This window comes from Marmota flaviventris, chromosome 13 (genome assembly GCF_047511675.1).
Source record: "Marmota flaviventris isolate mMarFla1 chromosome 13, mMarFla1.hap1, whole genome shotgun sequence".
Lineage (NCBI taxonomy): Eukaryota > Metazoa > Chordata > Mammalia > Rodentia > Sciuridae > Marmota > Marmota flaviventris.
Window position 1 is genome coordinate 53442649 of NC_092510.1, and position 12571 is coordinate 53455219.

The 12571-nt window shown below is 40.6% G+C and overlaps 1 protein-coding gene across 1 annotated transcript in view; it reads left to right on the forward strand.

Moving 5' to 3' along the window:
- Adamtsl1 (ADAMTS like 1) overlaps positions 1–12571 on the forward strand; it is a 369220-nt gene that overhangs the window by 211482 nt on the left and 145167 nt on the right. The window contains exon 15 of the mRNA XM_027950603.3: positions 303–432. Coding sequence (XP_027806404.2) covers positions 303–432 — 130 coding nt within the window. The remainder of the gene's footprint in view (positions 1–302; positions 433–12571) is intronic.

Sequence of the window (12571 nt, forward strand, 5' to 3'; positions counted from 1 at the left end):
GCTCACATGTATGGGGTTTATATGTGTGCGTGTGCATGCACTCATGGGTGTGTTTTGCAGGAGATTGAACCTGGAGCCTTGTGCATGCTAGGCAAATGCTCTACCACTCAGCTACATTCTCAACCCTGGACAGAGTAAGGGTTGACAAGATTGGCAGGCCTGGGCTTTTAACTGTTGCCTCTCACATGTAGGGAGAGTCCTACTGATCACAGAGACCTCCCACCAGCTTGCCTTGTCTACATTTCATCACTCCCACACACACACCCTCTGCACTATGGCCTGACAGTGTGATCTGTACACAGGTGTCCAGGAGGCTGTAGTGAGCTGCCTGAACAAACAGACTCGGGAGCTTGCTGATGAGAACCTGTGTGTGACCAGCCGCCGGCCCCCACAGCTCCTGAAATCCTGCAATTTGGGTCCTTGCCCAGCAAGGTAAGGGACAAGTTGCCGGCCCTGCCAGCCAGGAGTGTGTGCAGAACTGGGTGCATCTTTCCATGGGCAAGACCAGAACACTTATTGTTACCCAATGTTTTGAAAACCAATTAGCATCAGTTCAAACTTTCAGTCAAATCCACTTAAATTTAATTGAAACCAGGGCTTTGGAATTCCAGCCCAATCAATGGTCATGCACAGAGTCCAGAAGGCTTCATGCACTGAAGTGAGCCTTATGGCATGGCTGGTATGTGCACGTGCCACATTGTTGCTTTCCCCTAAAGGCAAAGTGAACTGACCACAGACTTCATAGACTCTGTCACCTTTTAGCCTGTGTCCCAAGCCCTTTTACCATAGTAATGAATTGACTTGTGACTTATAGGGTCTAAGGAACTGAAGCATCTGGGTGGTATAATTGACCCACTGTGAAATCTGTAGGCACACAGCATGCAGATTCATTATAGCACGCTTTGGGGTATGTGTGTTCATTCCACATGCGTAAAATCAATTAGAGCATTTCATTGTTTGGCCCTGCCTGGGTCTCATTATTGCCCAACTTTGAGTCTTAGTTAATCAATCCAATCACTGCTTCAGTCCACACAATTTTATGGTGTCTGGAGAAATTTGCCTTTTAGATACTTCTTTTTGAGCAACTATCCTCTATGATTCTGCTTTGGAGACATTTAAAGAACCAAAGCCAGACTTTCAAATCTGCTGATGGAATGAAGAATGTGCCTGGATGAGCTCATAGCCTAGATATGAAAGGAATGCTATTTCTGAGTGACGTTTCTCCTCCTTCTGCAAGGTATATCACGAGAAGCAGAATTTGCTTTCAGGCATTAACAACAGTTTGCTGGTTAAGCCTATGTGCTTCTTGTCTTATTTCTCATCCAGCTCGAGGCCTTTCTTTGTGACTTCAAAGAGACAGATCACAGGCCTTTATCAATCATATGAGGACACACTCCCATAGTGACACTTCTGCGCATCATCAGAATTGTTCGATTTTTCATCAGAATGGTGGTCCTGGGCTTTCCCCTTCATACAAAAGTGGAGAGAGCCACTCATGCCACACTGTCCATGGCAACCAGAAAACAGCCACTTCTTTGAGCAGGATCCCCTTCCCCACCATAAGAACAGCAGCCAGTGAAACAGAGCCAGGGCTGGACCAAGCAAAGCTCAGATCCAGTACATGGAATCCTAAGTAATCTCCTTTTCTATCACCTCCCTCATGTGGTCCCAAATCTCTCCTAACCTAATAGCTCCTAGTTCAGTGAGCCCAAGATTCAAGTGCTTGAGCGAAGGGTGCAGACTTATATTTGAGTACAGTGGAGTAGATCCAGCATGGACAGCCTGCAAGGCCGTTGGCTAGGAGGTCAGGAGGCCTGGCTTATCACCTTCTTCTGTCACCAACTAGCTGTGTGGCACTCTCTCTTTCCACATTTATGTTGTAAAGATGATCTGAGGTCACCATGTCCTGCTCAAGGATCCCATGATTCTTCAAATTTCTGTAAGCAGAAGCATCAGATCGCGACTCCTGCTTCATTGTGCTGATAATGGCTATCATTTCTGTTCTTATTTATCATCACTTAAAAAACAAGAAGGGTCTTTTCTAACCTCATTCCAGTGCTGTGGTAACATCCAAATGCTGTGATGAGCTGAGACGTTGCCAAGGAGTTGGTGCTAAGACTAGTTGAAAACTCCTGGGGTTTGTGACCACTCACCTGCTCCTTCCTTGTTCAATAAAAGGAATATAACAGAAGGTGTTATTTCCCATCCTCAAAGTACTAACTGTGATTGATAAGTCTAATTCACTCTGTGACCTTTTTATTGACTCAAGGACAATTGTTAGGTTAGCAGGATTATGTTTGTTCTAAGTAATCTTTGATTTCCCATCACCCAGCTATGGTAAGACCTCTCAATGGCCACAGATTTCTTGGGTTTCTGTACACAGGCAAGTATCTGTAGAATGATGCTAATTAAAACTTTAAGGTGGGCAAAGTAGAGCAATCAGACAGGACTCATTCCCTTCATTTCCCACCTGAGAGCCAAAGTTGATTTTCATCTTAAAAGTGAGAAATATATAGGCACCTCTCCTGTGGAATATTTTAGTCTAATATCAGGGGAAAAAAAATCTGTCTTTCTACTCTCCTTGGTGCAAGATATATGCAGAAAGGGAAATGTGTTTGATAGAGGCCTAATAGCGCACCATTTATTCCATGCACCTTCCATCCAGTGGGGAGTGATTTAGATCTTTGATTCACAATTCTTGTTCCACATGGTTCAGTGTTTCCTCTGCATGTTGGTGTGTCTTCTAATGAGTCCTAACTTTATGTATGTGATCTTTTAGGTTCTTGGTCTGTGCTGATATCCATGTGTTTTTAAAAGAAAGAATAGCATTTTCTTTGGGACATTTAGAAATGTTGCAGGTCTTGACTTTTGCCTCTGAAGTGGTGCTAGGTTAAGATAAGACCCTTCCTGGGCAGTTATTAGTCCTGCTGAGCACTAGTGAAGAAGCCATTTTACCTCTTGCATATGGCCAGAGTTATCTGATCCTAAGGAGTGTATTAAGGACTCTGAAGAGTGAGATCTGACTTTTGGAGCTGTATTTCTAAAATTAAACTTGACTTCTCCTGACTTGCTCTGTGTGGTCAAAGCTTGTATCAGAAGCACATGTCTGACTTTCACCAGGTTTAGACAATGACATCGTCCTATCTGGTTATTCAAAGCAGGAAGGATGTGTTCTCAAGCTGAAGGGGTTCTACTTTTTCCAGTCTGTGAGTATGTATAGATGTGGGCATGTATGTGCCCGTGAGTAAGGCTTACATTTTTAGGGTAATTTTTTAAGTAGTGATTTTCTGTTGAAGAAGACTAGATTTGAAAGTCTTTGGTATCAGTTTTATGCCTTGTTCCTCCTTTCTCTATCCCAAGCATCTGGGAATTGACATATAGCAGGTGTTTATTAAGTATTTATTTATTAAGTGTATAGGAAGGAGTAGGGCCGTATTTGTAAGTTGCAGTGTTTAGGTCCTGTTATTATCAGTAGCTGGAAGACCTCAGTGCTCCCCTCTTCATCCCCTTTTCTCCCTCTTCCACTTGATGCTGAAAATACCATTTTTGGACTCCTTTCCTTTATGCCTTTAAATACCAAATATATAAATATCAAATATTGAAATACCAAAATATAAATTGTCTTAGAATTATAAGCTTTTATGTTATCAGCCATGTACAGCAAAGTATCCCCAAAGCAAGCATATAAAGGCAACGGAAGGGAGAGCACTAAAGGTTGAGGAAATTGCTAGCACTACCCAGAGAGGAGTGTAATTGTCAAGAAGGATGGAAGGTCCTGGGTGAAGGGTAGATGGTAATCTCTTCACGACCTTGCCTAACATTGGCCATAAGAAATTAGGACCACTTTTGCCTGTGAATCACCAATGAGAATTTTCCTTTAAAGTTGATAGCAAGGAGTTATCAATACAAGGAGGCAAAAAAATCATCTGTGCACCTTTACCACTGTCTGAGGACTTTGTGTCCAGAAGCCACACTACCTTGCCAGCCTTTCAGTGGTGCCTTAGACAGGCTCAGGGAAGAAATACCCCCAAACAAATTAAGACCCATCATTGGGAAAGAAGTCACCTCCTGTTCCTAATCAAAAAGTTATCTAAGTATTCTAATTATTAATTATACAGGTAACACATAAAGAGGCTGATTGGTTAAAACTCAAGCAGAGCAGGATTAATCAAAAAACCAAGGTTTATGCTCCTCTTTTACCTCCATACTTTAGGTTCTAGTTCTTTCCTCTTCAGAGGTAACCACTGTTAATGGCTTGGTGCGTGTACTTTAGGGGGTTTTCTATGAATACATACATGAGCATCTACAATTACATAAGGTTTTATACCTGTATCAATGAGGCTTTTATAAATGAGATCTCATTGCATGTATTGTCCAGCAACCTGATTTTTTTTTTAACTTAATACTGTTCACTAAAGATTTTTCACATCCCTGGGATTCTCAAAATACAAAGACTAGAACATACATTTAGACCCAGGATCAAGTCCTGCTCTGTTACTTTTAGCTTTCTAACCTTTGAGAGGTCATATATACCTTTTTGGATCCTCACTTTCCTCATCTTTAAAATAGGATTATAGCAGTCACTATAATCATTAATATCATTATAATCATCAATCAAGCAATCATTGTCTTCTCCTTTTCTTTCATTCTGTTTTTTTTTTTTGTGTGTGTGTGTGTGAAATGCTTCTAGTTTAAAAGAAAGCATGATTTTTGTAGACTTTTAAGACTTAAATTTGATGTTGTTTTTATTCGACTAACTTATATTAATTACACTCGCTAACTATCTCCCTGGTTTATAACAGCAGTGACATGAGCAGCCCAAGGAAAACCAGAAAGCACTACCTTTAAAAAAAAGTGCATGGCTGTTATTAATTATAAGCATTTGATAGCTTGGCCAGCGTGTGTTGAAAAGATTTGGTAAATGTATGTGGAGGAGGGGAGCAGAGTAAGCAATGAGAGCCAGATGGCTGAAAATGAAGGAAATTCCAGGCAATTTCTGCAGCTTTGTTCTAACATACTTTTTAAACTAAACTTTTATTTCTGTGCAACAGAGAACAGCTGAGTGGTACAGAATAGATAAACAGTGAGGAGGGACGAAAAGCCCCTAATTCCAGGAACGGTGCTTGGTTTCTGCCCTCTTCCCCACCCCATCTCAGTCTCTTTGCTCAGACCTAGGATGGTTCTTACAACCAGCAAGAATCATAAAAGAAGCCTGAGAATCCCTATTTGGAAAAAATAAAAAGAGTTCAGAAAAACTTCTTAAAGGTCAGAGTCTCCTCTTTAAAAGCATTCTTCAGAATGCCCATTTTATTGTACACTAACAAAAGCCATACATACTAGCAGCACACGATTTCCAATTTCAAATTTTTTTTATATCAACTTAAAATGGCCAGAGCAGAAGGTGTTGCCTTTTAAAACAAACACATTTTCATTTGGTTGATGGAGGTTTTAAAGCTTTGCGGGCACCCTCGCCTTTGACAACTTGTTTTAAGGGTTGCTGTTTCAGCATGATCTCTGAAGATTGGTTTATCTTCTGCAGTGCTCCCAGTTTCCATATGCTGTTTTTTGGCACTATCCATACTAACTTTTAAGCGCTTAAAGCAAAAGCACACCAAGCCTCACTAGCATCCACAAAAATTGAGTCCAGATTTGGACGCCATATTCAGGCACCTATGGAGAGTTACTGCTACTGATATCTTCTTCCTTGATAAACCCAGATCTGTCATATATTCTTTCCCTTTTCTTTCTCTGATATGTCTGCTACAAAAGAAGAAGCTGCTTCTTAAACATTGGGACTTATTGGGCCAGTGGGATCCTGTGTTGTTTCCCCACCATCAATGTATGAACTCAGAGATCAGAGCTGTCTGATCAGTAGCATTTTGACATCAACAAGGGTAAAAGTCACATGTGCATTTCCCTCAGGACTAAATTACTTTGCATGCTTAGAATAAGTTATTGCTTAAATGTCGGGTAAAAATCAAGGGACTGGATCTACCTTACCAACAGGTCACCTGAGAGCCTGTATGTTTCATTCTAAAGATAGGAACATCAGCTTTGGGAAAATCCATTCAGTTAAGTTCTGAGAAGGAAGCTTTTCTAGTTTCTTAACATCTATATAATTGAGAGACCCCTTAGATCACAAAATAAAAGTTCCTATACAGAGCATTGACAAGAGTCAATCTTCTGCAAAAACAAATTAAAGCAGAGTGTTTTTATATTTTAATTCAGTAAAAAAAAAATGAAAATGAAAGGGCATCATGTCCAGCATTCTGCTTGTATTTTGTCTTCAGAAATAACAAGAAGACAAAATCCTGTCTTAAAGGAGTTACTGGTTAAGGACAGATTTCAAAACAGTAACTTGTATGCATAGGAGTCTGAGAAGGCTTGAGGCTGATAAGCAGCTTCTTGGAATAGGGGATACCTATGCTGAAGGGTAAGGTGTCACTAGGATCATGCAGGTGAAGAAAAAAGAAGGAGACAGGTTAGGCAGGAGAGAAAACATGAACATAGAGAAAAGGTCAGGAGATGGAAGCCAATGGCAGAGGATGGGCAGAGACCAGGTTCCAAAGAGCTAAGGGTGCTAAATTAAGTTGCTTGGACTGTATTTCCCTCAGACAGTGGGGAACCACCGAAGGAGGATAAGCAGAGGTATGAAAAGGCCACATTTATTTGGAGAAAGATGATGCTGGTCACTCATTCAGGACAGCTTAACTGATCATGTTGGCTGGCTTTTATTATTTATAGGCATTTTTTTTTCTCACGTAACACAATGAGTGCTCAGTTATCTGTTTCTTGAAAAACAAGTGGCCTCTCATGCAAGGGATGTGAGCATTTTGTTTGCTTCCTCTGTCAACCCAGCATTTGTTGACTCAGGCTACTCACCTGACAGGAGGCTAGAGCTGTGGATAAGGACATCACAAAGGGAGTCATGAGATGTGCAACTGCCTGACCCCTTCCAGCTCTAATGTCTGTGATTCTTTGAAAATGAGTGTTACCCACAGAATCAAAGCTTTTAGATAAAGAAATAAAAGGTGAACTCTATTAGAAAAATTCCTTAAGTCAAATTTAACATGCTGTTTTTGTTTAGATATGAAGTGTCTCCCAAAAGTTCATGTGTGAAACAATGCAAAAATATTCTGAGGTGAAGTGATTACATTATGAGAGCTGTAACATAATGAGAGGATTAAGCCACTTAAATGGATTGACTGTGTAGTAACTATAGGCAAGTAGGGTATAGCTGGAGGAAATAGATCACTGGAAGTAGATCACTGGGGGTATACCCTTGGGGTTTATATTTTGTTCCTAGTGAGCAGAGAGGGCTCACGCTTACACACACACACACACAAACACACACACACACACACACGCACACACACACTTCTTGGTGCCATGTTCTGAGCTGTTTTCCTCTGCCATACTCTTTTGTCATGATGTCCTGCCCCACCTCAGGCCCAGAGCTATGGAGTCAGCCAACCATGGACTAAACCATAAGCCAAAATAAACTTTTCCTCCTCTAACTAGTTCTTATAAGGTCTTTAGGTCACAGCAATGCAAAAGTTGACTAAAAGAGATGCAGAGCCTCTCTATTCATCATAAAACAGAAACTGACTTTAACTATAAATTAAACAACTATGAAAAAATCTACAGGAAAAAAGACTTAAGTTTTCATAAGAAACACTTAGGTAAAGGCATTCAGATAGCAAGGATGGTTAAACATCAAAATGGTAAATATTTTTATAAGCCCTTAATGGTGCTTGTTCATGTGAAGAGGATATGAAATATTCTACATCCCACTATTTAAAATTTTATAATGCACTTCAAGATAAACGATTTCTCTTTATTCAATCTCTACTGAACAAATATTTATTGAATGCCTCTTTCGTGCCAGGCATTGTGCTGGGTATAAAATAATGAACAAAACCTACATTGTGCTCTTCTACATTGTACGTTTCTATTGGCCTTTTCTACATTGTGCTCAGCCAGAGTGACCCAGGCTTTGTATTTTTGATATGGCCATTGTTTTTGCTTGTTGGGGAGTGTTTGGAGGGGGATTGAACCCAGGACCTCATGCATACTAAGCATACTCTATGCCACTGAGAAGCAGCCCCTTGCCCATACAACTTTCTTAAATCTTGAGTGTCTTATATGCTGCCTTTTTCAAGAAAGCTATTAAACTAAGCACCTTCCTGCAGTCCTCACTGCAATAAGAGCTGATGTATCTGTACAAGTCATCAATCCCTTTGCTCATAAGTTCCCTGGGGATGAAGTACCACCACCAGACAGCTTTTTCCTGTGGAGATGGTGATGAAACATTGGAGCTTTACAATTCAAAACTCAACAGCTTACAAATCAATCAACAGATATGGAGTGGAGTCTCCCAAAATAAATCTTTTCTACTTTTTGAAATGTTTGCCTTTCCCTACAATCTAGTGTCTCTAAAGTCCTCAAGTAACAATACAAGGGCAGGCAAGGATTTGGCCGAAGCTTTGAAAGGATTATTATTGTTGCCTAAGCATACACAATGCCTTCTTAGGAAATTTTAAGTCAAAGGCCTCATGCACAATTTGAGTTGAAGAGCTTTTCCTCTGGCCTTAGGGTTGGAAACATGCTCTGCTATGTTACTTTAATTGAGAAAAAAAAGAAATAGGAAAAATACTTGAGAAAGAGATGCTGAAGAACATAGAAAGGAGGGAATGAAAAGAGAAATTCCTGATTTTTGCCCAGTCATCTGGGGAGTACAGTTCATGAGAAGTTCACCCTCTGAAAATATTATTCCTATCATGGTACTGGTGGTAGGTTGGGCAGTTCTTGAGTTATCTGCTGCAGTTCAAGAGAGATCCATCACGAAGCAGAGCCCAGCCAACCCCTTCCTTCCCCATGGAGAATCTGTATTCTTCCTTCCTTTGTATCTTTAGTACCCACTCTCTTTACTCATTTGGTTAGTTGTCTTCACCTGGGACTACTGTGGATTTGGGTGTTTGTGTTGATGACACAAGGAAACCTAAGGTAAGGATGATTGTCACTGGGTTGGCACAGGTCCCCAGCACTAACTGCTCATTGCTTTCTCACAGGGCTTTGATTTCTACTTGGGTAGTTGCAGTCCTTGAGACCTAGCCAAATACATGGACTGCATGCTGGAACACATTCTCTGTACCTTCAGGTTATTGACTCTTGTCCCTGAGTGTGTGGACATAGATACCTTTTTGGCTGCTAGAGGAAGCTAGCCATGTGAGTAAGAGAGCCTGGTAGCATCCTCTGCCCAGGTTACTTATAGCTTGATTACTTGCTCTAGCATCAGTGAGGGTGTTAAATACAGAGGCCATGAATTGCTTTGCTGATGCACCTGCCTCTGGGAGAGGTATCACTTGTCATCTCAGCATGACTTTTTCTTTGTTAGACAACGTATTTTCCTAATCGGAGGAATCCTGGCAACCCTTGAGAATGGGGAAACTTCAAGAGAACCAGAACCAAGAGACACAGCAATACCAAAGCTCTCTATTCCCCATCAGGAAGAGGGAGGCTGCTTGAAATAAGGGGGAAGTCATGGGGTTTGGAGGTCAGACAGATGTAGGGACTCTTATTTCCTTTGTGTCCTTGGACTGGCTACTTACACCTCTTTAAGACTCTGTTATACTTATCTGTAAAATAAAGATGATTATCCCATCCACAGAGGGTGTTTTGTAAGGATGATCACATTTGTAAAGCACTCATCTGGTCCCTACCTCATATGGTAAATGCTTAAAGAAATGGGGATCTGCCAGCTCTCTTAGATTCCTATGCAGGAAGCCATATAAGACCCTGATGTTTATTTTATATGCATTGCAGTTTGTTCCTAACTGTCTTAACCAGCTAGTGTGAGAATACAGTGAAGGGAAGCTAAGGATAGAACCTAGCTACAAGCCAGCTTTCGGCCAGATGTCTTAGGCAGTGTTAGAACAGGAAACAGTCGGCTGGTCCTCATGGAGGACAGGGCTTTGGAGGACATTCCACTGGACTTTGACACCTGATCCAAAAAAGTATATTTTAAGTACTATAATGAGATGATTAAATGAGGGCAAAGGAGCGAGTACCCAAATATTCCTTTAAAAGTTAATACCCTGTGTGACCTGACTGAAGGAAGAAAGATCCTTGGGCAAGTGAGGTATGTATCTAAAATTGAGTAACTAGTTCAGGTGGTCAGAAAAAGCCTGTAAGAAATCAGAAAACGAACATAAAGTCTGTTATTCCTTGCCAGTTTTCTCTCCAAATACTTATGAGAAAGAAGAGGAAAGGGAAGAAGTTAAAAAAAAAAAGATGAGATGGAGCATCTTGCCTCCATGTCCCTGAAAACCTTTGAGCAAAATATGGTTTCCATAATACCGGCATTTATTTGGAGATTACAATATGCCAGGCATTCTTCCCTACGGTTTTATAAGGATGATACTATTCCTATCCTAACTTTACAGCTAAGCAAGTTAAGTCTTTGGAGAGATCGCTGGTGGTGGGTCCAAATTTGCACAAAGTATGTTTAATTCCAAAGCAGTTATTAAGAGCTTGGGGTTCAGTTCCTCCCTTTATTGATGATGTTTATAGATCTATCCATCACTCCATCTCTCACCTCCCATTTTCTTGGCACTTTGCTCTGGGCACAGGAATTAACATAGTTCAAAGAACCAATCCTAGTCCCCTCCTAGCTTATAGCCTCGTAAAGATCACAAACAAGTTAGCAAGGTCTTCTTTCTTCATCTCCAGCAAAGAAGCTTTTTCTCATACTCTGTTACCAAGAGTAGAACATGACTTTTGGTGAAAACTAACACTTAGGGGACAGAGTGAAAAATTCATTAGAGCACATACTTCTCAGGGCTGGGAAATGAAGCATGCTGAAAGAGGGATTGAGTAAACCTAAATGGATACCTTAAATCCCAACACTGAGTCATTAGATGAAGAATTCACTTCCAAAAAAACCCCACATTTCTTATAAAGAAATACTAAATCATCCAGAGAGATGGAGTCTGGGCTTATGGATCTGGACGACATTGGAGGCTGTATTAGGGCTTTAGATCTTTGCTCTGCCTCTACCAAAAACTACTGGCTTGGTTTATGCTCATCTGTTTAAGTTATAAATGACCAACACTCTTCCCCACCCCGACCCTGCCCTGCAATGCAAACTAGCCCCTGCCTCCTCTTCTGTGCCATTCTCTTTTCTGACTTTCCTGTTACCTCCCTGGGTCCCCAAGGCTTATTCTCAACCACCCTGCCTTCTTACTACCCAAATTCCTAGCTGTCCCTTCAATGTCTTGTACTATCTTCCTGTTTCTTTCAACCCTTGCTCCCCTTCCTGTCCCACGTTCATTTAGCTCGGTTCAACTAAGAATTAGGAAGACAAAACTATCTGAGCGAATTCACAAAAAGGTGTATCAGGTCCCCAGCCTTTTATTCTAATCATAAGAACACGGACTTGGGACTCACACAAATCAGGGTTAAAATACAGTTTGTATAATTTATTAGCTCTTTGGCTGGGGCAGGTTGTTTAAAATTTCAGAGCTTGATTTTTTTTTTCTTTAATGCTTTAATTTGTTGTGAGGATGTATATGCTTAGCTCAGTACCTAGCACATACTAGGTAAATAGTAATAAGTATCAGTTTCAGGGTTAGTAGGATCTTTTATATACCTCTGTAAGAAGTTACTCCTGGTTGGAGAATGTGGGTAATTTTTGAACATTTTAGAAAATTGTGGTTCCTATCTCTTTTCTTGAGGAAAGATGGACAGTCTCTGTTACAGAGCAAAGGGGGTGCCCAGATTAAACCAAGAATGTCTGGTCCCTGATTGTCTCCTTCTTTTAGCTCTAGTCTTTGGAAGGGTGGGCATCTTCAGCTGGTTAAGGGAAAATCCAACTTAGTTCAAAAAACGTTCTTGCAATTTTATAGGCTCTGAAAAAAACAGTGGATCGGCCCTAATAGCTTATTTGGAGGTCCATATACAAATAGATTATTACAGTACAAGTCATAACAGCCATAATAGAGATATGAATGACAACACTATAAGAAGTTATCCCTTTTCAGTCCCCCAGGTGAACCTAAAAAGGCTTGATTCCTCTGTGTAAGTCCTCAAGTTACTCTCATTGACCAGGGAGTACATACATTTTTGTCTATAACCATATAACACAGTAACAATTATTCCAGCAGGTAAAAATAGATCAAATTAACTTACTAGAATTTTCACTGGATATTTGTCCCTCTGAACAACACTGATCATTTCTCTGTAACTTCCATGTACCCTCCAAGATATTTTGTTGCCTTGGCTCTGATGGTTTGAGAGATGTAAGGGAGACCTAGAAGATAAAGCATCATGTTTGTGTTGCATCTTTGAGCAATGATGGAAAACCATGGAAGACAAAAGGCCACTTGGCTGGTGCAAGCCCAGTACCTTGCCATCTTCCTCTGCTGTGAACTCTTAAGATCACGAACTCTTAGATTGAAGACTTTGGCAAAGTTCTCCAAGTTCTGTGAAATTCAATGTTATGTAAATACAAGATACTGAATTATTACTCTCTCCTTATTTCTTCTATGATATGATCCCTTTATCCCTTGCC